Here is a 26,027-nt window from a genome sequence, read left to right on the forward strand (position 1 = left end):
CGGTCAGCAGGTGGTGAGCAATTGCATCATGCATCACTTGCTTTGTATATTCTTTTTATTATTATTATTACTATTTTATTTTAATTATTAAACTGTTCTTCTCTCAATCCACAAGTTTCTCACTTTTACTCTTCCAATTCTCTCCCCCACCCCACCGGGGGGGGGAAGTGAGCGAGCGGCTGTGTGGTGCTCAATTGCCGACTGGAGGTTAAACCATGACACCAAGGAATTGGTATTTCTAGTTGGTGAGACATTACTAATGCACTTCAGTATCTAACTGGCTTTACTTTTGTTTTACTTTCCTGACTACCATCTACCCTTCAGCTTTGATGTGGATATTCCACTATCTTTTGCTGTAGTCTCTTTAACGTGCTGAATTTAATATCCTGAACCAGTATTTCTAATTTTTCACATTTGTGTCTTCCAGGCTTCATATATTCAAGTGCAAATGTCTGTTGTTGCTCTCTAACCTCTCCTGAAAGAGCCGGTTCAGGTTCAGTTCTTTCATGAACTACTGCAGTGACTACAGCTCCCATCCATACTGGACCCTCTTCTCTGCTGTCCTTGTAGCTGGAGAACTCTTTAATCCTCTGCCGTGTCTGTGTATCCAACTTTGCTTGAGTGTGGAGTGCGGAAACCAAAACTCCGCTATGACTCTCTTGGAGTCCAAGGATCCAAAATCTTCTAGGGTACTGACTTCATGCGAAAACAGGTTTAAGTTTAAGCTTGTACACACAGGGAGTTTCTATATTTCCTACCTGATGCCTGTTAGATATTTTTGCTTTGGTCTGTGGAATTACGCATAAATTAGCCTAAAGTGGATTGAGTGACTTACCTATAAGGTATAAAGCTGCTTCAACTTGCTTAAAATCCTGCCTTTAATTAAGATGATGCAACTCAGAGTGCGGATGAGACCTGATTAACATCCAAAAGACACTGCAGTTGACAGTGTCTTTTCATTCTGCTTTGTTAGACCAAGCAAAAAATGAGTGCCAGAAGAATTGTTACTAAAGTTGAAATAATATACAAAGCTAGCCTGAGTGTCACCTCTATAACATATAAAAGTCATAATCTGAATATATGGGTTTTTTTATGAAGCATATTTTTGTACACTTTATCAACAAGATGGCACTTGCTGGTCATTTTCATTGTGTTGACCCAATTTACTCACTATCATGTCACTTAACAAAATGGTAGTGGTGGTGTGCAGATAGTTGCCAGGGATACCTAAAAGAAAAAAAGAATCATGATAACAAAGGATTGTCTGTCTCTTGAATGTTTGCATTTCTTCAGGGATCTTACTTTCCTTGTTTTGAAGCTCGAGGCCATACAAGGACATATATTTTTGTATGGCATTCATCGTTCACTGCACTGTCGGGTTTTGGTTTGGTTTTTTTTTCCCCCATTTCAGACTTTGCCATTGATTGCATAGTCACAGAGTGAGCTGCAGGGCAGAGAGGGAAATGTACTTTTCTGTCACTCAGAATTTGCTTTTGTTGGAGAAAGAAGCAGTGCTGAAAGGAACAAAAATGAAGCATTCAGTGCTGCATTGAAAATGCCTTCCCAAAAAAAATGATTCTTCTCTCTTTATTATAGGTTTATAACACGGGGATATAGTTCTTACCTGTCAGATTGAGATCATTGAAACTGCTGAGTTACGACATCTTCCTGTATAAAGAGCCTCTCAGGTGTAGTAGTCTCTGTAGCTGTTTCTCTGTTGAGCAGAGGAATGGTCCCCTGGCTGGAGTCTGCAGTGTTGGAGCACTGAAGTATTTGTCAAGTGCTCGCTGCATTGAATGCCTTCCCAAAAAAAATGATTCTTCTCTCTTTATTATAGGTTTATAACACGGGGATATAGTTCTTACCTGTCAGATTGAGATCATTGAAACTGCTGAGTTACGACATCTTCCTGTATAAAGAGCCTCTCAGGTGTAGTAGTCTCTGTAGCTGTTTCTCTGTTGAGCAGAGGAATGGTCCCCTGGCTGGAGTCTGCAGTGTTGGAGCACTGAAGTATTTGTCAAGTGCTGAGGTAGGCTTGTTGCCTAACTAGGAAGAAAAAAAGTTGTTTACATTTTTATTTGTCAGAATTGATTATCAGGATGCTTCCCTGGACAGCTGTATTGTTGCTGTTTCCTAAAAGATTCATTTCACTGTGAACACAAGGCACTGTTGTTATGGCTGCTATCCATGTCTCATGGCTGATGTGCATGGGAGGTAGAAGGGCAACGCTCAGGACTCTTGAACACTGGTGGTGGGGATTGATCTGTTCACAGGAAAGGGCTGTGAACTAAGAAAAGCCATTATCCAACAGTTAGTTTTGGGGGAAGGCACTTTGGTGCTTCCCAGCTCAGATGGTCAGTAAGCTTCACTACTTTCTCCATTTGTAGTCCCTCTCCAGCGCTGCAGTGTTAATCCTTTTCCAATTCAGAGGTGTTTGTGTCATCTTAAAGACGACACTGAGCATTTGTGATCCATTCTGTGTTTGCTGGACTTGATTTAATCAACTCTCACAGGCATTGGGAACAAATACAGATTTGTCCAGTTTCTTAAGTAAAGATTTCTAATAGTAAATGCCAGAGAGACTGACTTGGAGATGTGCTTTTCTTGCAAATAGAAGGTGCAAAATGCCTGATGTCTGTATTCAAGATTTAAAGAAAGCAAGCAAAAAATAAAAGAAGTTTGACAATGTAGGGAATTTTTTACCTATGGAATCATAGGATTATTTTATGGTTTACTTATGCCTAAAAATCATCTAGTTATTGAAGTATTAGCGATAATGATATACTGTAATATGGAGAATATGTATCAATTCCAACAATTTAACTGTCATTCTGTCCCAAAAAGATTTCAGTTCTACTAAGTAAGCTCATCTTGCAGCAAATATTTTTGCTTGACACAAGAGAAAATTGCAGAGTGAACAAATTTTATATTACATGGCAACAACTCCCATATTACACCAACATTTTTTTCATTATCTAGGAATCAGAGGACTGCTATATAACAAAATCAACAACAAAAGAAAGTAAGAAGCAAAGTGAAACTTCCCTTGTTGTTATGATGGTAATGATAGAATTTGTTTTGTAAATGTAGTTCACATCTCTGCAGACGACCTGACCTATTTTAACTTAAATAATTACGTTTTGAAGAGACTGAGTGGAATTGGAGTTTCTGTTTGAAAAAGCTTTGTCTGTAAAATTCTGTGGAATTCAAGAGTAAAACGTTCAAAGGGCTAGGTATTTTTAGGTGCTTTGGGTTGTTTCTTGAATCAATTATAATTCTCAATTATAATGGGCAAGTATTGCTTAATAATGCCTATTCATATCATCTATAAATGTCTGTTGCTTTCCTTTAAAGTTTTTCATTAGCTTATTTGATTTTTTGCAGGTTCAGTGCTTATGTAGAATACTCCAGGGATTATAGATGTAACTTACAATGTTACCGCACAGTACTTATTATATTGTCAGGCTGGAGTCAGTCCTATGGTGTGCCTCAAATTAAATGGAGGTGTCTGATTTTTCCTAAAAATATTGCAATGTTTTTCTCTGTTGTAGCTGTATTTACAGTTTAACTGAAGATGATTTCAGATCTTTGAAGGCTGGTGATCAACTATTTATTAACAATCTAAAATAAGAGACAGACAAATCCATGAAAACCAGTAATTTTAAGAACAACCAACCAACCATGTCACTTCTTGCTCTAGCACATTTTCTGCTCTTCATTTTTTCCTGGGGAGGGCATCAGCCTGGTCTGTTTCCTCGTTCCCTGAGGGGCTGCAGGAACATGTGTGTCAGCACAAGGCAGGGGTGGAAATGACTGGGCTGGCTGAGAGGAAGAGAAGCTTCAGTTGGCACTGTCAACAAAAAGTTACTCTCAGCATGTTGCTGGAGGAAATTACTTTCTTCTGTACGGACTACTGTTACTCCTCACAGTGGCAGATAGTTAATATCTGATTGCTTCAAAGCTCAGATACTGTAGTTCAGAAAGTCTAGGGCTGCTTTTTAATGAAGATACTTTCTTGGAACATGCATGTTTCTCAGTATCATTCACTTTACAGAAAAAAGGAGAATTCAGGTATCTCAAGAAACTTTTTTCCCCCAGAACTTTGAAGTAATTTCCTCAGAGTTATTGTCTAAAAAGTTGACAGACTATATTTGGAAAGAAACTATTGCTAACATATCTGTCAACATCAGGTTCCTATTACATGTTTTTGAAAACCAGTTAAGTTCTTGTCTAAACCTGAATGGTATCATTTTATAAAACGAGATTTAAATGTATAAAGGACAAACACCCTGTCTTTTTAGGAGAGGCTGAAACACTTCTGTTTCGGCATATTTTCTTAATTTTTTGTAACCGCAGTATTTTTTTAATGAGACAACTACTAATCAGCATAGTAACATATGGAGTTACTATTTTAAGTCCTCTTCCTTTTTTTTCCTATTGTACTGTGTAAGCCAAGCTGTGTATCCTGTTAGTAATTATTTGTATTTCAGTATTGCCTAGGGATTCCAGCTGATTTGCTTGCTGCTTAGACAGTGTTTTTGTACAGTAGAGTCCAAGACCCTCATCAGTGTCCACTGGCAGCAAAAAACCCCAATAAAAATAAATAACCAGGGGGGTATTTTTCTAGTCATATGGAGTTTGACACATAATTATTCTGTCTTGATTGTGTCCTGGATAGGTGTACGCTCCAAAAAAGCAGAGGGATAATAGAGAGGTGAATTGCCTTTGCTCAAGGTCACGCAACAGATTCCTGGCCGATCCAGGAAGAAAACTTTACCGACTCCTGGTCTCCTGTCCTATCGACTGAACTGTTTCTGACCTCTGTTGTAATGGGCTTCTCTTAGGTTGATCCATCCCCTTTTTGAGAGAAAATAAAATATTATTTCATCAACCAAAAATGAAGTCCAAAGCACACGTTCACTCTCCTTCAAGAGGGACAAAAGAAGCAAAGATAGATTTTGTATTTAGCAGTTGGAGGACACAGTATTGTTTGTGCAATACTCTTCAGGTCTCCAGAGATTCTTTCCTAAGCATAGAAGGGCTGAGGAAGTGGAGGCATTGGCACGGTGTCGAAGCAGCTGCAGAGGGTTGGCTAAGCTACAAGCATCTAAGTGCAGACTAGGTCAAAAAATAAGGAATGTTGCTTTGTTGTTTTGAAAGAATATATAGTTTTAGCTAATTTTAGCATGAGTATTATAATGTCATATTCTAAATAGAGATGATTGCAAGGTAGGGTTGCAATGTAGCACATTAACAACTGGGGTTTTTACACCATATATTTCCAAAAGATTTTCAATACTTTTTTTTGTAATCTAGACACTTTCTCGTACCAGTTTGACTGTAATAGGCCACCTCTGGCCAGTAATGCTGCCAGGGCCTTTGTTTACACTTCACTTACTCTTGTTGACTTCCTTAGCGTAGAGATTAGTGTAGTGAAGGAGAAATACTCCTTCAAATTAAGAATTTTTAAATTGTTAAGGTTTAATTTAGCTCTTCAATACCATATGAGAAGCACCTTGAGAGGTTTTTGACAAGAACAGTGTGACAGGTTTTCAAGGAGAGCAATAAGGAAAAACAAAGGAAAGAGCAAGTCCTTTGCTTTGTACATCGAGTAGTCAGTGAAAAAATAGTAAAAATAAAATAATAAAGTATTTGCTGCTGTTCAACTTTCCTTCTTAAAAACCTCAACAATTTTTTGTCACTTTTGACTCTTCTATTTTGAAATTGTTTCATTTATTGCTCTATTGTAGTTTTTAATATAGCTGTCATTAACATGCTTTTCTGTGAACATTATTCTTTATGCGCTGGTGCTCTTGACTGTGACAATGGGGACTGGGCTTCAAGGAAACTCCTGCTTAAAAGCTAACAGTAAGAACACAGATCACTCCATTTATACACCTCCATTGTACAAGGCGCTCCCTTTTGTTTATCTTAATATCTAGCTAGATATTACAAGTTTTAGAACACCAAATTGTGGACTCATTCCTATGGGTGTTTTAATTATTTTTGTCGTGTGTGTATGTATGTATGTTTCCAGAAAAGGAGAAGAAGGGGTTAATAGAGTATGAATTAATAAAACTCTCTCAAAGATTAGATTTATATTGGCGCCTAGGTCCCATTACAATTCGTGCTAATCAATTAATTTCATTTTCTGGGACCTTGTCCTAGTGTAGGACAGGCTTGCAGAACAAGTGTTTACATTTTTTTAGGTTACAGATGAAAATGCAGCTTAAGATGCTATGAATAATTATCACTGCTGTTGAGAAATAGCAGAGTGTGTTCACGTTCAAAGAGGGAGATTTGTGCTGTCCTGAGGATGTTCCCAGTGAGTTGATCATACCGTCTGCGCAATGCATGAGCCTGAAACACAAACCTGGAACTCATGGTTGGCAGATGTGGATTATTACATTTTAATGGCTGTTCACTGTTCTAACAGACTGAAAAATTGCAGTGAGCTCGTATCTTAGTATTTCTCAGTGTCTGTGAGGAGCTGGACACCAATAAGAGGGCTCATATTCATTCATGGCTATGAATTTGAATTCAAAGATAGTTGCATTAAAAATCCTTTTGGGGAATGGATGCAGTTATACCAGCAACTTGGTATTTGCCATGCTGCTTGTTATTTTGAGGTTTGTAGCTTTTCTGAATAGAAAAACTGCACTCTCTACTCTTGCATGTTTACTTCTGTTCCCCTCCAGCCCAGTATTTTCTGCACGTTTTAGACGAGTGGTTAGTATGTATTTAGGACATAGAGGATATTAAAGTTGTTTCGCAATCCAGGACAAAATGCAATGTTTAGAATTTTAATTAACATACGTTTGAAATATTAGTTTCTCTCTAGATTACAGAGTGTGTGTCAGGATCATGTCTGTTATTTGTAAGCTGTGCAGTCTTTAGTCCTTTTTTCATCCTTTCAGCAAAATCTTATTAGAATCTTCTGTCTGCTAGTAAGAAGCTTTGACTTTGTGGACAGAATGGAAATATATCTGACAAAGCGTCAAATATGAGAAAAGAATGGAAGTGGTCCAGTAGTGAGAATGATTTGGTTTATTACTTTAATAAGGGCTTTAAAAAAATAAACAAGCATGAGTTGAATACTCAGTTCATCAAGAAGTTCAATTGCCTGGCACTGCTTCCGGACTTCAATTTGTGAACTTATTCACAGTGATATGATGAATTATTTGGTGTGTTCTTCATACCAGTGAACCTTTGAGGGTTTGATCTCCTTCAGGCTAATGAAACGCTAGGTAATATGTTATTGTTTAATGGATGTGAAAAATGAAGTTTTGTTTTGGAGTGTAAGAGAGTAAACTAATTGCTCTTGGAGGAATAAGTGCACATAAAGTTATTTAAGCTTGTAATGTAAAGTTCAATGGACCTGAAATTAGATTCACAGCTGTATTTTGATTTAAGATTGCTTGCATGACTGTCCGTTCTTCTTTGCCTTTTTTTTTTTCTCCTTCAGACAAAGCATTGGAATAAAGAAATCTATACTTCAGTTGTAAAGCAGAGTAGTTTCCTATGCTTTGAGAGGAAAAGGATTTTTCTATACCCATGAAGAAACAGAATCTTGTGCTCCTGGTCTGTCTTTTATTTGTAAATAGAAATTACTTACTCTGCTGCAGTGTTGCATGTGTCTTTCATACACTTTGCTTTTTCACTTACTCATTGTAAGCATTAGCTTAATGTTTATAACGAGGAGCAAGATGCACCAAGGTGTCTCCTTTCTGAACACATGTAGACAGAAAATGCTATAAAACCTTGTTACATTGCACCTTTACATAGGAAAGCTATTGAAAAACGAAGCACATACCTGACCTCTCCTGAACTTTGTTGCCATGTTTGTAAGGGCACAGAAAGGAAGGAGGAGGAACACATTGGGCATTTAGTGCAACTATTTGAGGTAACATAACCAGCGTGCTTCTTACAGTTACATGTAGCTCATCTCTTTGAATGCAGTATGTTCTGCAAACCCGAAAGGCAAGCTGTTCCATGGAGAATGGACTTAATCAGAGGTCAGGCTAGAAGAAAAGACTAAAGGCTGCAGAACATTACCAATCTCTTGATCTTCCTCCTGGTTAGGGTCTGTTCCTGTTGCCGTGTGCAAAGCTGCTGATTAACCCAGGGTAGCAGCTTCTCTTCAAGTTCAGTTGCCAATATCCTCAGATAGATCGGGACACTGGCGGGGTGTTGTAAAGGCTGCAGCTCCCCTCTGGTACTGTAGCACAAGGAGCATGTGCGTTTGGAGCTGGCAGGAGGGCCCGGGCAGCCTCTGTTCCCTCGTGATCAGAGTCCAGCTGGGAGAGAGCCTGAGGAACTTGGGAGGGACTGGCCAAAGGCAGCAGCAAACCTGGTTAAAGAAAAAACACCAGGGCAAAAGGTGAGGCTAGTGATATCAGTGCTTGAAGGACTCGGTGAAATAGGTTACACATCACCAACTTACATTTAGAGATGGTGCGCTACGGACATATAGGATGTAGCATGTTATGCTGTTTTATACAGCCAGTTGCTTTTTTTTGTAGGGTAGTGGTCCTATAGTGGTGTTTCATTTGTTGCTGCAATCCTGGTTTTATTTTAGCTTCTGTGCAATTGTTTTATGTATTCAAAAGATTTCTATTTAACTTCATGCCCTGCTAGTTTCCTGTTTGTGCAAAAGTGCCGAAGTGCAGACCAGTGGTTGGAGCGGTATTTGCATGGCTGAGTGTGTCTGGGAGAATTGTTTACATGTCAGCATCTGAAACTGGGAGGAGGACAGCAGAACATGTTTGACAATGGAAAGACGGAGAACAAATCTTGTGTTGCAATTCCTTAGAGTATATTCTGGGAACAATGAAGTAACTGAGCTTTGCTCTGATTTGCACGGCTGGCTTGCCTTAGGGAGAGAGATCACGTTATTCCACTTGCAAAATCATCTACTGGATGTCCGTATAAATAGTGGCAAAAGAAATGCTCTTTCAGTGGGGCTTGGGATCGTATCGTATAGGCGATAACAGGTTGCATAATTAAAATGTTAGAAGAAAAAAGTTTGAAATTTACAGTTGCAATGGATGTAATAAAGACCTTCTTTGCTTTGTTTCACCTTCTTGTGACACCTTTAAAAAAAGTTTTGGCAGTCTGACAAAAATAGATGTTAAATTGAAGAAGTAAATTATACTTTCGAAGAAGGGTAGCAGTAATACCCTGTGTTCGTTATTCTCCCCCACCTGAAATCCTGGTTCAATTTACATTAAAATTTGGGGTTTGTGGTAATTACTGAACAAAATTGCAGTAACAACTCAATTGGGAAAAGGCTTGAAAATTTTTATGAAATAGTAGAAAGTGAAATTTGCATATGAAAAAAGTTTAAAACTGAGTGGGAATTTTAAATAAAATATTTTTAAGAAACAATGTAAAAGCTGGGCATTTCTTCTTTGTTCATCTTCCATTCAGGTCTCGTTTATGCATTAGCAGTCAAAATATTTAGTTACTGTACAGCAGCTAACTGTAAAGTAACTGTGGTTCTTAAGAGACTGACATTTGTGTGAAGAACATCATTCTCTTAAATGTGGAAATTTTTTTGCTGTTGAGCTTGCTACAGAACCTTCTGTGATACTCTCAACTTTTAACCGTTAATATAGATGATTTTCATCCTTAGTTTTTAATTTTCAAAATAACATTTCTGTTATAACTTCCTTTAATTGTATTTTTCTGTAATACATATTTCTTGATGTAGTTGGCTTAAGAGAAAATATACTGGAATACGTTTCCCTTATTTAAACAGGTGATTTAAATCATAGAGTTGATGTATGGTAGAAATAACTTTTGATGAATTATACAAGTGTTCAGGAAGGGAATATGGAATTAATAATTTCAGTCAGTGGCATTTTTCAAGAGGAAAGTGCCTGTGCGTGATATATTTGTGGAACTACAGAGAAAAGCATAATACAATAAAGCCACTGATTTTCAGTTTGAACCTGATCAACGAGGGATAAGAAACAAAAAAAAAGAGAAAAAACAGCATAGAAGACGTCCTCCTAAAAAAAACAAAAAAGGAAGAAAATTCAGACAAAGTATTTCAATATTCAAACAGCGCAATCTTTTCCTGTGCGTGATATATTTGTGGAACTACAGAGAAAAGCATAATACAATAAAGCCACTGATTTTCAGTTTGAACGTGCTTATCTAGGTTTGATAAGTAACATAAAAGTGTATACAGAGCATTTTAGATGTCTTCCTAAAAAAAACAAAAAAGGAAGAAAATTCAGACAAAGTATTTCAATATTCAAACAGCGCAATCTTTTCTGCACACATCCCTGAAGATAATTAAATGCTATGACATTGCTAACTCTGGTGATTCAGAAGCAATCTTTCAATGTAGGGTATTTCTTAAACTTTTAATGCCTAGACTTCCAATGACTTGTACCCAAATCTCACTTCTAATGCAAAACAGTAAAAGGCTCTTCCTAGTTGTTTAAATTATATTGCTAACCAAAATATTTGTAGTGGTAATGCTTTCTGTGTAGATGAAGCACTGTGTGCTTTATTTTTTTCCATGAAATAAAAGATTTGCCTCAAGCTGGTCTTGCAATTTGTTTATATTTAAACTGACTCATTTTTAGACATGGAGAGCTGGCACTGCTTTGGCATGATGTGTGCCAATTAGTTGTTGGGGTTTTTTTAATCTGAAGTAGCCTGCAGTATGCCAGTCTGTTTGTCCAGTGAATGCTTAGTCTGGGATAAGAGGATTGCCGTGATACTGTGAGGAGGCAGCAGGAAAATACAAAGGATGCCATTTCAGGTAAAACTCTCCCAACGCTTGTGGAGACCTATGCCTCTGAAGTTACTACAAACAGGCCTCTCAGGTCGTTGAGAAGGATGATCAAGTTGCTGAATTGCTACTGCTCAGCTCTGCTTCTTTTGGGGAAGAGGAGGTTAAACTCTCTTGGTTTTATGCTCCTCCTTGCTTTATGTTCCTAGTTGCTTTATTTATAACCGTGTGATGTACACTCTTGATATGTAGTGTGGGCAGGATCTTCAGTTCTCCACTTTTTTTATAAGTAAAGGAGCCCCAGGAAATGCTGTATCTGTGAAGCTTAGCTCTGTTTTTCAATGGAAGAGCAAAGGGTTGTATTGCAGTGGGTTCCACTGAGAAGTTAAGGTTTGGGTATTTTTCCCCTGTATTTTAGGTTAAAGTTCATTTGTGTGTTTTATTCAAAAGTCTTGCAATAAGGAGAATTGCAGAGGGAAAAAGACACAGTAAAAAAAAAAAAAAATCCATATAAGATATTGGATCTACTATACCTAAGCTCTTATGGCTATGGGTGGGATTTCATTTTATGGCTAAGTCCACATAGCAGTTGAATGCCTCTGGAAATGACAGTTCAACTTCATCCTGCCCTCTGTGTGTTCCCACCTGTTCACTGGCACTCATTACACCATACAGCGAGTGAAGTTGTTCAGAGAACTGATCTAACAGAAAATGAATGTTTTTTTCAGAAAAGGGAACAGGTTGAGAGCAATTCCTCTGTTTTAATGCAGTGTTAGCCAGCTCACTTGTGCTTATACGAGGGAAGTGACAGTAGAGTGTGGCCAGGGGTAGGGGTTGCATTGACGATGGGCCTTTGCCCTTTAGCAAGTGCTAGGCTTTACGTCTAGCCTTTAGACCTTATAAGTTGTGCAGGGTGAATGCAAAATCCTGCTCATTGAAAGCTCAGAGTCCACTATCTGGCAGCAGCTTACTTGCGTATGTTTCAATTTCCAGAGAACCCTGTGGAAAATCACCTAGAAGCTCATACTCCTTCAGGGACTTGTGTTTGTGGCATGAGGCATTTCCGCTTATTTTGTCCCAGTTTTCATTTCTGTTCATAAGTACTTGGGATTAACCTGATGGTTTAGTTATAAAATCACATAACAGGAAATAATAAGGAAGTAATATGAAGCGTAACAGGAAAGCGTTCTATATGAGCTGTTTAAAAGAAATCCTGAGTTTGTGCATCTAGTGGAATTCATTAATTGGTAGTCTTTTACTATGGAAACCAGACCTTGTACAGTATGCAAAACCAGAGAATTAAAGTACAAATATATTTTTAGCTTTTCAAGTAAGTAATTAGCGAACAGAAATTGCAATAAAGCAAGCCTTTGATTTGCTGCGTAGTTGGAAGCCATGCCTTTTCTGAGTTTGTCTTTTGAGGATATGTCATCCTTGCATTGGCCTTTCATAAAGAAACTGATTATTTGGTAAGACTCAGGCTCTTGATGTATATAGTTCGTTAGATATTTCCCATTTTCTTACTACCTTGCTTGGAAATTTCTGGCCAACAGTTGATGCAATCAGAATTTTAGAAATTGTGTTTTGTAAAACAAAGAAGTTCCTTCTCTGTATAACAAAACAAAATTTAGTTGCTCTTGTAGGATCTTCAGTAACCACATCTGTTTTGCAGACAGGTTCTTTTTGCATTATGCATTTTATATGTTCCCACTTTGACAGTGGATCATTAGAGTTAATTCATGTAGCAATAAAAATTTGGGAGGTCATGCAAGGCTGTTACTTTGACTGTTGCATATCTGCTGCATTAAACCCTTAAGACCTTTACTGGTAGGAGGGAGTTTGTGGTTGTCGTACACAATGTCATAATCAACACTGCTTGCTTAGCTTCATCTGAGCTCCTACATCCAAATCCAGCCAGTGTAAATCTGATTTCAATGGTAATGCACTACCATTTAATGGAGTCAGTGCTGCTAGGAGTTCTGTTGAACACTTGCTGGTTTGAGCAGGGGAGAAAGAGGTCTTTGCAGTCTTTCATTCTTGGTAATTGCTCATGTGTTTTGACATCAGCTTTAAAGACCAAACTGCGTCAGGTTTTCACAGGAAACTCTGAAGACTGGTTGTTGAGCTTTTGCTGTTCAGGGTAACATTAAGCTAATTTTATTTTGTACTAGGTTTGAGAGAACTTCTGACGTACTTAATTTATTAGGTTTAAGGATCATACTGTTTGTAATCTGTGTGATTTCATCATATTAATCTTCTTTGTTTATAATTTCTAAGTGCTGGTAGAGGCTGGGACACTTATGTACACAATATAATTACCATTATTCTGTATGTGTTCCCACTTAAAAATTATTTTTAATTAGAATTAAAATTAAGTGGAGTTACCCCCAAGCAATATAAAAAATACAGAAAAAAGTAAGATGTATCCAGTACCATAAAATATAGAATAAACTAGTAAAGCATTCAAGCAAGGCTAAATGCTTCATGTCTGAAACCATTCAATAAATCTGTATTTATGATTAGGGTATAATATTTTGGATTATTAAACTGAGGAGGAGGTAATATTCTGCCTATTTCTTCCCTTCCTGCTGTCACTCTGCCTTTTGTTTGTTAGCTGTTGTGTTTTCCATAGTCTTCACATGTTTGCAGCATTCCAAATTTCTCAGATTTGAAATGAAGTAAGTATTAGAAGAGTGATTTTTGTCTTGTATTTTATCAAATAAGTTTTTGAAACTGATTGACCATTCTGAAATGAGGGAGTGTATGATGTTAAAAAATAGTTCAAAACACAAAGAAGAATAATGAAATAAATCATTTTTTTAAAAGCAAATTTCAAATCCCATTGAAATTAGTCTATGGTTTCCTTAATATCTCTTGAAAATTCTAATAGGAATTTTAAAGGCTGTACAACAGAATCAGGCAGATGTAGGAAACCAATGCAGAACTTCCCTAGCTAACCTTGTTAGGCATTTCATGTAAAATTGCTTGGACTAATCTGTACTCAAATTACATCACATTTTCTGTGTGCCAACAGCATGCTTGTGAAGAATTAACCATTAATTGGTTGATGCACTGCAAGTTGTTTCTATTGTAACTTTTTTCTTGTGTGAGACCTTTCTTAAGAGTTTCTTCACCTTAACTTTAAAATAAGGTCCTCTCAAAGAGGTAGTTGTAGGATGCTGGGATTTGGGGGTGGGGGTGGAGGTGGAAACATATGAGCATCCCAAAAAATGCTGACTGAAGAACTGATACATTCAAACATTCTTTGATCTTATTTTTCTAGTCTTTAAATTAGGTATGTATTCTTTTCTGTGGCATTGTTTTCTGCTGTAGCTATGGCTATACAATGGGAAAATTTATACCATGCTTCTTACAATTCTGAGTGTATTAAAACTATGTTTTAATATCATAGGTGCAGTACCTTTTGAAGTTGTCTGTAGCAGGTTGAAGCCTGCATTATATGCGAGAATCCACCATGCAGTCTTTAAAAGTGCTTCTGTGATTCTTTTTATACCTCCTTATACTTTGCCAACACTTTTCCTAATAGCAATACGAAATGTAATGTTCTCTAGCTGAGATTCTGCTGGAAAACAAGTAAAAAGAGGCAACCCTCTAAACTCTACAACAGTGAAATTATTTCACTCTGATCATTCTCTTTGTCCCATTTATCTTCCTACAGTTTTTGTGAGGCAGCAGCCTTCAAGGTTCGTGCTGTGCTCTCATGTTTTGCCCATCCTTGCATCTTCCACTGTCTGTGTTGTGGTCTACGTGCACATCTTTGGCTGCTTTCTTTAAACTGGTAACTTGTCATTAGAAAAGTAAATTATAAGCTGGTTTTGTTCTTCTAGCCCAGAGTCTTGATTTGCCTTTGATCTATCTATATAGGTATTCTGTTGCCATTTCTAAATTGACAGAGATCAAGGTTAGAACACGGTTTCACAAGAGGCAGTGGTCTGAATGAAAACCGTACTGACAGCTGCTGAAATGGAGGTCTCCTCCCTCTGTCCCAGCTTCCCTCACCCTCTAGTTTTTGTGTGTGCTTCTGTCTCTCTTGCCTTGTGCTAATATCAGTGCTCTTTTCCAAGTGCATAGTTGATTTGTTAAAGAGGCAGAAAGAGAAGTCAACAAAATGGTGGTGTTTTCATGTGTTTTAGTAAACTAACTTGGCTCACAAAAGAACCTGACGAAGACTTGTGTTGGCGTAAGGTCAGAAGTTTGGGACCGAGTGGCTTGGAGCAATGATGCAGTGGAGTTGAAAGGAAGGGGGAGCTGAGAGGAGCCATAAATAAGAGCGGAAGGACAAAAAACAAACTCTTTGTGTTAGTTTAAGGAAAGCAGCAGTGTCTCATTCAGATGTTAACTTGTAACATGTGGAGCCAAACCCAGGGTTCACAGTGCAAGCCTTCTCTCTTAGTGTTGGACACCACCTGCACACCAATAGCTACTGGTATATTAAATAGGCAATACCTGCAGAAACATAAATTAAATTGATGATGTAGGAAAATTAACAGTAATTTTTTTCCTTATGTTACTTGGTTCTACTATACTTATATTATACTTTTCCTAGAGTACATTTTTTTTATATCTGCTGCAAAGAGTTTTATATTGGTGAAAATCTTGACATATCGTATCCTATTATCAGTCTCGCCCACCAAGCTTGTAGGGGTCGCCTTTTTTTTTTTCTTCTTCTTAATTAGTATGGTTAAGTGTGATGACTACCACATCTTTGCATAAAATCTGTACTTTTATTGTTTTCTGCCTGCCAGCTTAGCAAATATTAAACAAGATCTCCAATTTCTCACAGGTATAAAACCCTGTCTTTTTTGTGCTCTTTAGTTAGCGGCTGTATTTGTTGTTAAAGTTTTTTTGTAACTACAGGGTTAGCCTCTCTCCAAGTTAGACTCTCTCCAAATCTCCATTATCCCTGCTGGATAGATTTGTCATTTACTGTATCTCCCCATCAGTGAATAACAACAACTGTCAGTGAACTGTTCAGGAAAGCCTTCATCTTTCCAGGAAAGGCCTCAAGGAGTCTTCTTTTTCTTCCTCCCCTCTTCTAATGAAAAAGCTTGAAAGTTGTAGGACTCTCACTCTGTGTGCTCTTCAGTACAGTTACTACATGTGTTTTTCTGCTGATCTCGGTAGCCACAGGGAGCATGGTTACACAGTTAAGAGGGCTGCTGGGTGGTAAGAATTATTTTTGTTGTTCTCCTGCATCCTTCGTTCGCGGGGATGATACTTGGTAATTATCTCTCAAATGCCAGTGTGGTTTTATTTTTTTCTAGCTGTGACAGACTAGTCTTCCAGCAGATTTTATTTCCCTCCTACACTCATGCGAACTTTCACATGATGCTTCAAAAAAAGCAGCTGAGAAGCCAAGCAAAAAGCAGGGCTGATTTGTATGAAGCCCCCCTATTAATTAAATCAAAACTTCAGGTTGTATTACTGGTTGCTATATGCAAATCCAAACATTGTTCTCTGAAGAAGCTATTTCCACAGTAACAGTTTCTAGTGGGATCTATGGTCAAGCAATACTTCCTAAAAATGTGTTTTCTGGGATGGACCCAGTCAGTACTTGCTTTGTGCTATCATTGCAGATACCAATTAAGGACAATCGTTTTACTGTGTCTAAGATGTAAAATGAGGATGTCACTACTAGACATGAACTTACCAAGTGCTGATTTAAAAAGGTTTGTCACTGCTTGCTCTGCAGATGTGTGTAGGACAGAGATTTGTTCTGGAGCTCTGTCTGCTTTATCATAAGTGGTGCTGCAGACAGATGGTCCTCTGCGTGGGGAGTCCCTCTGCCTGAAAGTTCTGAAATTTGCTGTCAGGAAATACCTGCTAATATTTACTTTAAAGACTCACTGAAAATACCATCCAGAAAAGATACTTCTTGTAATATCTGAGGAAGGCTGATGCCTAAAGGGATGCAAACTCAACTGAAGCAAATTAATTAAGGAATTTGAGTGAATATTAGGAATAATCTTTTTCTGTGTACAGTATTTGACAATTCTAAAAATAGTAACACTAAAACAAATTGTTTAAAATAATATTGACTTAACATAGCAGTACAAATGCATTTCTTATATAAGCATGCAAATATAAATTATATAAATATGCAAGTGTATTTCTATAGGTGTATTGACGATTTTGAGCAAAAATCCACATTTTTAGCTTGAAGGCACTTTTAGTGGATTTTTTAATAACCCAGGAGATATTAAGATTTTTTTCCCCTTTTTTTTTTTTTTACAGACATGAGGAAAAAAATGGTCTATACAGTATCTGGTTTTTTTAAATTTAATTGACAGGAACTTGGAAAATTAATTGGGCCTTTCTAAAGGATAGATATGACTGAGCTCTCTGCAGGCCCATGTAATATTATATGGTCTGTTGGTACGCAAGTCAGACTGGATTGAATGGTCCTGCCTCGGCTTGCTGTCTGAATCTCTGTAAGGACTGGCTTCTCAGTTTGAAATACTTTCTGAATTGGTGGAGCATTAGTTGGTTATTATTGCCAAAGATGACATCTTCAGGGTCTTCTACATTATTACTGAAGTAATTCCAAGTCAAAGTTGATAAAATACAGGGTGTTATACCCTGAAAACATCTTTAGGTGAAGCAGGTTACCTTACACTTGCCCTGTGGTGAAGAGAGTGCAGGGCTTTGAGAGTGGTTTGTTTTTTTTTTTTCACTGCAGATAGACTCGGTTCAGCAAGGCAGAGATAGACATTTTCATGCTTTTTTACTATAATGAAGTCATCGCTTCTCGGCAATGCAAGACTTTCTCAGTATTTCAGCACAGGAATTTGTTCTTTCTACCAATTCCCTATGAAATAATTGTTAAAACAAAACATGTCACTGTCATGATGGCCCTTCAGTTTCTATTCTCTGAGTATCACTGAGAATTTGAGATTACTGTTTTTGCATTGGCACCTGTCTAAATTGTATTGCACCTACTGTGCTGCTATGAGATTATCTCATGGTACCTTTTGCACACATACAGCTCTTGTTTGGTCAACAGACCATCACAGCTGCAATTTCTTTGGTATGTGTAATGAATAATGCAATAGAAGAATTATAGCACTGTGCTATATTTAGTGATCATTAATGTACATGTTCCCTCTAATCCTTTTAAAAATACGTTCTTGCAGCCTATTTGTACCCTTGTCTGAGCATATTACAGTAGTTTTGATTTCAGTAATCCTTTGTGGCAAGAAATAAATTGAGCAGTAGGATGTTTGTGGCATGAAAGCTTCTGACTGACTTCTCTGACATGAAGGCAGCAAGGCTTGTATCTACCAGCTGTCTTGCTGCTGCTTCCTTTAGTTAGCACTGATTTCATAAATCTGGGTCTTTGACACAGATTTTCTGAAAGTGTGCATTTGAAGTACATTTCCTAGTATTTAAACAGTCTATTCATTATGTGAAACTACATTATCTCTTGCCCCTCGCCTTTTTTTTTTATACCCAGTTGTCTTTTTAATCTTTCATAACTTGTTACACCTGTAATATTACATTCATGTAGGGCGAAAGATGAATTCTACTCATAGTGATGGTATGATGAGCCATGTAATGCGTTTGGACTCACTGCATCTGTGAAACCCACGGCGTTCGATGAAACGGCCAAGTACATTTAACAGGATTATGCAGGGAGATAAATGCTTGGTACATGGTAGCTGGTATGAAAAATGTTTCCATTCTCTCCCCATCCTGTCAGCAGAAGTGATGGACAGTGAAGCTGACATTGTCATCACTTGCTCAACATTCCAGTGAGGTTAACTGACTTGCAAAAGCTCACGTGTCTGAATCATCATTTAAGGCAGTCGGCAGAAACAGGGAAGACAATGTTAATTAAACTTGATTGGTATCCGGAAGCTTTAGATGAAGCCCTAAGGCCTAGAACTTGGGTTTTGGCTTATGTTGTTTTTAGGCGTATTTTATGACTTCTCACGCAGACATCAGAAATGCATGAAGCCATCTCTGAGTTTTGCCCACCTCTACTTAATATAAGAGTTATGAAGAGTGTCTTCATCCTGTGTGTTTTCCAAGATGATCCTGCAGTGCTTATTGTATGATTCAGATTAACAGGAGTGGTATACTATGCAACGTCTAAGTGTTCATATCCCTTCTTTTTGCACAACTGTAAAGAGATACTTATATTTGTGTGTTATTTAGATTCCAATGCTTCTGTCCATTTTGATTTTATTACATGTGAAGCATAGAGGAAAATTTGCGAAAACTGTGATCCAATCTTAAGCCCTGTATGTATATTGTAAATCTGGTAACCACAGAGCCTTTTTTTTGTGCTGGTAAAGGGCTGTTGATGTTGCCCTAGACCCCCCTGGATTATTTGTTTCCAGGTGTGTTGCACTGTCATTTGCACTCGTCTTACTTTGTAAATGAGTAAACAAGCTTACCAAGTTACAAGACATGGATTAAGAAAGAATCAGTAGTGGTGTTATAATATTGATACATACCAAGGCTGTTAAAGGAATGTGTCACAGGTGTAAGTTCTTGAGCACCATCTTTGTGATGGACGATAAATTCATTTTATAGAATTAATTACATCTTTCAGTGTGGTTTATTTAATCATGTTATATGCTTTGCTTTTCATTGCTGAACATCTTCAGGTTATTTCCCCTTCCTCCTCCCCCTCCCCAATTTACTTTATATAATTGGGCAGTAGATGAACAAATATGTGAGCCTATAATATCCTGTAATAAAAATATTTTCTTATGTAAATTAGTATTGCATATTAGTCAGGTTATTATTATGCTATTTAAACCTTTATTATATTAAACAGATTATGAGAAATTTCAGAAGTGTCATGAACACATAAACAGAAATTTCAGCTTCAATAAACATTCCAAGACAAGTAATGTATCAATAGAAGAAAGTGAATTCTTCATATGCATTTGTAATGGTAAACAGTTTTTGAGAGCAAGTTGCACTGTGTTATTGACTATGTTTAATCTTCTTTCTTTTTCCAGTTGTCCGTATTTGTCAGAGAAGATTACACCTGCTATACCTGCAATTGGTGGGATTCTTTTCTTTTTCGTGATGGGGACCCTGCTGCGTACTAGTTTCAGTGATCCTGGTGTCCTCCCACGTGCAACACCAGATGAAGCAGCAGATCTAGAGAGACAAATAGGTAACACTGAAGGTCTGTTGTCTCTTCGCTTTCCTCCCAAGGGTGCATGTACTGTGTGAAGGCAGTGTGCTGCTCTGCTCATGGGAGGAGTTACTCCTATCTTGCCACAGTAATTGTTCTGGAGTTGTAATGTCTGATGACATTGCAGTGATTCCTGTGGAAAGATGGTTGATCAGTTCTTCACCGAGAAAGATAGTAAACAAAATCCTGGCCCTGGAGTGTGATAGTTATTACTGTAAATACTTTTCAGCAAGTATGGTTCAAGTCTCTCTGTGGTGCACAAGAGAATACTTTCTAAAGTGTTTTTGGCAAGAAAGCTGATAATGCAAAGGTTCTACAATTGTGCATCTTTTAAAGTAATGTACCCTCAGAGTTTAACTGAATTTAATTACGTTATTATTTATGTTGTGAAAGAGTGAGATAAGTGTGTTAATGTACAGTCTCATAAGTTGATGCAGTCTTGGGAAGGTTTTTTTTTCAGTAACAGTAATAAAATGTTACTATTTTTTATCTGTGTAAAGCCAGCACAATTAAAGGAGAGTCAATTAGATTTTAATCAGCCTCATTTATCAAGAGAATTGTTAACTAAATTCTAATTGTGGAATTTCTACAGCTACAAATATGCTGAATAGCTAAAATGTGCTACCTGGGTAAGAAAACACAGGATGAGTTTGCAGAGCTGCTTCATAAACAGTGAATTTGTTTGCTTATTTTTAGTAAGCTACTAAAGCTTACTAAAGGCTACTATATCAGCTTTGATACGACAGTCAATGGAAATCCCATGTTCTGAAGCAATTTCAGAGGAACAGTCATTCATATAATTGAAAAGACAGATAACAGGTTTATGTAAGCACACGAGAAATACCTGCAGGGTTCTTGATGTTTAGTACTGTAGTACAGTCTTAGGCTTTGTTTACTGTGACAAATATTTTAATGCAGTAGAAGCAAATGAGTGCACTAAAGCTGTTGTGGCAGACACTTCTGCATCTATACAGTGTGAATTTGAGGGGTTTACTTCAGACTAGGTTTTGTCTGGTTCTCTCATAGTCTGTATGTCCTCCACAAAGCATTGGTGAGAATGTCTTGAGGGGCAAAGTCATTGGTTTAGACTCTTACACCATGTTATGGGGTTGAGTTCATTTGATGTACACATAGAGCAGAAGTTCTGGTTTAGTTTCCTCAGAAGGCAAATGTAGTTTGTACTCTCCGAAATCATACTGTGAACCATGCCTGTAAGTGGGAATGACAGGAGAATTCATGTCAAAATAGCAAAACGTTAACAACAATATGGCATTCGTTTCCTCTTACTTAGCTGTTAAGAGATAGTAAGCACATCATGAAGTTATATCTTCTGCTTAAGAGATCTGTTGGACAAAGAAATATCGTTAAGGTAAACCAAAAAATATATCGACTTATATTCACTATTTAGGCCTTTATGAGTCTTTAGCAGAGGAAAGGTAACAAGTTTGTTTTTAAATACGTACATGCTTTAGTGGTTGTTTGAATCTAATGATTTCATTGTGATTAAAAAAATCTTGTCCAAAGGGCTCAGTTTCAGAAAACTGCTGTTGGAGGAAGAAGAATGGTTTTATTTTCTGGACACGTGCACATTATCTTTGGTATGGATTATTTTAAGAAGCAGCAGGATTTCAAAATACAGTGATGAGTTCATTGATCATCACTACAGTGAGATAATTTTCTTTCACCAGATTTGGAAGGTCCTGACCATAGCTGTTATACTATGTTATGTGTTAAAATAAAAAGGTGTCTGTGTAATAAACAGCATTTTGTGTATTTCAAAGTGTTTGGATTTGAGTTCTGAAGTGGAATCAGTGCATTTGCAGCATGCTATGTGCAGCAGCTAATTGTACTTACTCTGTATGCTCTTTGTGCAGGTTTGAGGCTTTTGGAACTGTATGATCATGTAACACGTTCATTGAACTTTGTGGGGAGGAAATCTTTTCCCATGGGTGTGTGAAGTCTGAGATACGTAGTTCACCAAATTTTATAGACCTGGTATAGATTTCTAAAAACAGTGTATTCTGCTGGCATTCACATTCCAGGAAGAAAACCTATATTGCTTTTATACATTGTTTGGACTAATTGTGCAGAGCCAGGAGCCAGCTGTCATTGTCATGACAGGAAGAAGGTTACATTTAGCCAGTCAGGACTTAGCTTTGGGCAAGGACGATACTGTACATAGTATACAGGGAAGACAACTGTTAGATCCTAGATGACCCAGATAGCTCAATCGCAGATGGATGAATTTAAATTCATATAAATTTTTTCTGTTTGCTTATTTTCCAATATGGCACTCTGGATTATTTAAAAAGAAAATCTTCAGTCAACCTGCCCTTACATGCCATAAAGAAATTAAATCAGAAATGGAGGAGCATTGTGAAGCTATATTCTCAGTACGCTCCAAAAAAACCATTAAAAACGGATATGGAATGTGTTTACACTGAGGAACTGTAGTTCTCTTCAAACACAATAATTTCAGTCCTTGCTTGTGTAATAGAAGAATTCCTAATATTAACAGAATCCAGATATGTGGAAAACAGATGCCAAAGTTCAAATTTGTGTTGTTTGGAAAACTTAACATATTTCTTAGGAAGACTGATCTTAGAGCTTATTTTTTAGCTTTTGCCAGTGCTGTCACTGCAAACATTTTTCAGAATCAAATACTGAGTATGTAATGTGCTGCGTAGAAGTGTGTAAGTTGCAATAATGGGTAATGGTATTATTTTTATAGATGGGAAGGAAAGGATGGAGAGTGGAGGGGAGGAAATAATCTCAGAACTCTTTGGGGAAATGTGGGAAAAATTATAATTTCCTCCTCCTTTCTCTTTTTTTGCTCCCACCTCTTCTCAAAAAAAGTTATTCTCTCTCTAGGAATAACTTGTGGGAGGAGGATGGAATTCAGGCAGGTATATTCCTTAGTGTTGCCAAAAAGGAGTGCCCCTTTACATCATAAAATTGTGTTATAATTTTTAGATAAACAATTGTTTAAAATTTAGAGTTTTCCAGAAGGACTCATTTTGAAATAGAGCTTCCTGTGTAACTGTTCTATTACTGCTGTAATTACCATGATGGCTCACGAGTATTCTGTGTTTTTTAAAATGGTGTTTTCCTTCAGTTTTATTAATGCAGTATTTGGGGAGCAGTGGACATTCTTTGCCTATTCAGTACTGGAGTTCCCAGTAAAATGTCTTACGATTGGAGGGTAAATTTATTAATTAGATATTTGAAATAATGGGAATATTTTTCTAATTTAATCACCTTTCATAAGACTTACTTGAAGAACTTAAATTTCTGTTGAACCTTTACACTTCATAAGTTTGCCACCATGACCTCTCCCAGATGTTTCACTCCAGCAATCCTAGCCCTCCTATTTTTTTTCTCTTCTTGTGGTGAAGCACAAGTAGTCTTAATTTGCCAGTCATCATCCTGGTCTCTGCTGTCCTAATGATGAGTAACAGAATCTAAGCCGCTTCCAAAGAATAAAAGTAGACGTTTATCATACCTGATATGAGTTACTTAAGACATTTAATAAAGGAAGCAGTGTTGCTGTCTAAATAAAATAAAACATGAACGATACTTTTAAAAGTTTAAATTAAGAAAAAAAAGTTGTATGTTTCCGTTAAATTTCACCTTTATCAAATTTGGCATTTAAAGGTAATCTAAAAATGAAAGCTTAACACTTGTTAGATGAATACCAAACTTGTTTTTAAATTATCACCTATTTCTACTGAACAAGACACATACCATCTTACTTATATGCATACAACCAACCCATTTGTGTTAGCTGGCCTTTTACCTTCTCAGAAAAGCAGCATTGTGTGGGACACGGCTGTACCTAATCAGAAGAGGTTCTGATTAGGAAAAGGCTGGAGCAGCGCAGGAGGACACTGTATGGAAGTCTGCACTCATCAAGCATATTTAAACCAGAACTAGGAGAAGGGAAGAGCCTGTTGACCAAACATCTTTCTTTCACTTTTTATATTAACAAATTTCTTTAAACCCATTTTTGGCTAAGGATAGGATTTCAAAGTTGGTTAGAAGCAAGATTTGCAGACAAATCGTTGGGCTTCTTATCACTGATGTTCTGTTTTGTTTCTATTTCTCTGTAATGGGACAAGTATTGATGATTGAGAGAATAATTTATTCCTACTATAATGTGAGATCATTGTAAGGAAAAGCTGGAGCATAACTGTATATGAAGAAAAAAGTATTTGAAGGAAGTTATCTTAACTCTGGTTAAAGTAAGGATATACTTGTTTCTTCCCTTACTGAGAACAGTTTGCTGAGTAAAAACAAATGGTCATCAGTTTAGAAGAGAGAGACAGGTATGTTGTTTTGAATTGTGCCACTTATACTGGTGGCTGATAGTTCAGCTATAGAAAAGTCATAGTCCTAATTCCTTAAACTGTTTGAAAATTAATGAAATAAAATCTTCCCAAACAGTGAGGAGGTTTTCACACCTGCATTTGAGAAAGGAACAGAGAGGAGAATAAGATGCTGAAAAGAATAGTAGTATCCATCTAGGTACTGTCCTACGTTCCCTGTCATCTCTGTAGGTACTTTTCCATTTCTGTGTCTGTTTCTTTGAATTTCTTGAGTCCCTTAAGCAGAAAATGAAATTAAAATCCATTAATGAAGCTGCTACTGAAATTTACTTGCTGATTATCTACTAGTAATAATGATGGTGCAGTTGGGGAAAAAAATGTCAGAACAAAAACTTGTATAACCTATTATTTTTATGTAAAACAGATGGGCTTTCTAATGGAAATTTACCTTTTTAGTAATTATGTGTAAAGATGATAACGATGACTGTCTGCTAAATGAGATTGCAAGTGAGTTGTTGAAGAGTAGATATTAGGATTTAGTTATCTTGCTATGACAGATATTTTTCACCACTATATCCAGCTACTTGGTGAAATCTTAAGCGTTCTGTAAATCATGTTTTAAATATGATTTTATTAAAGGATTTTCCCCAATTTAACCACAGCAAATTAATTCCTTAGTTTTTAAATCCAGTACCCATTTATGCAATATTTAATTGTATCTATGGTTTTGAAATGGACGTGGTGTAATAGTAACTTTAGAGTTTTTATGATGTGTAGTTTAATTCTCTATTCTTATAGAATAGCAGACGTATAAACAGGCTATAAATATTAACTGAGTCTGTTCTTGGCTCTGTTTGAAGGGTGAGGTATTTTGAATGCTTGCTAATTGGCATAGAAAGTGGCTTAGATGCGTTATTTTCCATAATCCAGTGGTTATAAAGGAAAAAAAAAATCAAAAGGAGCCATAAGTTGTTCTTTCAGTAATGAAAACCTAGACAGGTAAGGCAGAAGGCAGCACACTATAGCAATGCACTTGTTATTAGGGCCTTTACACAGAAACAAGTTACCACAGTTTGTTCCAAAAAGTTCTTTGGGTTTTGGTTCCTGTTTCTGGAGCATCCTGTGCTTTCTGGTGTTTAGAGTCCACTCTGGGTCTCTTTTCTGCCTTTTATTTGTATTGCGTCTGTTAGGTACATACACCCTGCGTTCTGCCCTGTCTTTCCTATACTTCTGTTCAGCCCTGCCTCCATGGCTCTCATCTGGATCCCACTTGGTTGCATCTTTTGTTGCCTGTCATTCCTTCCTCTTTTTCTGATCCTTCCTTGCACTTGGCTTTTTACTCACCTTGTGTTTCTGTGATGGGATTTCCTCAAAGCTTTTCCTTTCTCTGGGTTGGGCAGGTGCCTCCTCTTTCTTGTGGACATGGTAGGAGGGAGACCCAGGATCCTTGCCCTGAGTGCTTGAAGGCAGCAGTCTGCAATACACCCAGTTCTGCTGGAACATGACAACCTTAGTTTCTCTGGAGTGATGGAGGGTTCATAATCTGTTCATAAACGGAGTTAATGTGCTCTGCAGTAAAGAAATCTGGAAGTTAACTTTATAGCTCTTAACAAGCTGCTGCTGAGGATATCTGAACTGTGACCTCTGCATGCTAAGCTCAAAGGCTACAGCATGTGCTAGGTTTCAGCTCCTTTCTTCAAATTCTCTAATATGATAGAGGTATTAAAATGTTTGCTTTTCATCCAAGTTTCAGAAGTGGTTGAATAATCTTGCTTAGGCA

At 37.2% G+C, this 26,027-nt stretch overlaps 1 protein-coding gene across 4 annotated transcripts in view; it reads left to right on the forward strand.

The window, feature by feature from the left end:
• Positions 1-26,027, forward strand: part of ZDHHC14 (zinc finger DHHC-type containing 14) — a 116,412-nt gene that overhangs the window by 42,624 nt on the left and 47,761 nt on the right. For 2 of the 4 annotated variants that reach the window (XM_009281436.2, XM_009281438.2), the window contains exon 2: positions 19,741-19,913. In XM_009281436.2, the coding sequence (XP_009279711.1) occupies positions 19,741-19,913 (173 nt within the window). The remainder of the gene's footprint in view (positions 1-19,740; positions 19,914-26,027) is intronic. The other 2 variants (XM_009281437.2, XM_009281439.2) reach the window with 1 other exon arrangement.

This window comes from Aptenodytes forsteri, unplaced genomic scaffold, assembly GCF_000699145.1.
Source record: "Aptenodytes forsteri isolate BGI_AS27 unplaced genomic scaffold, ASM69914v1 Scaffold82, whole genome shotgun sequence".
In the NCBI taxonomy this organism is placed as follows: Eukaryota; Metazoa; Chordata; class Aves; order Sphenisciformes; family Spheniscidae; genus Aptenodytes; species Aptenodytes forsteri.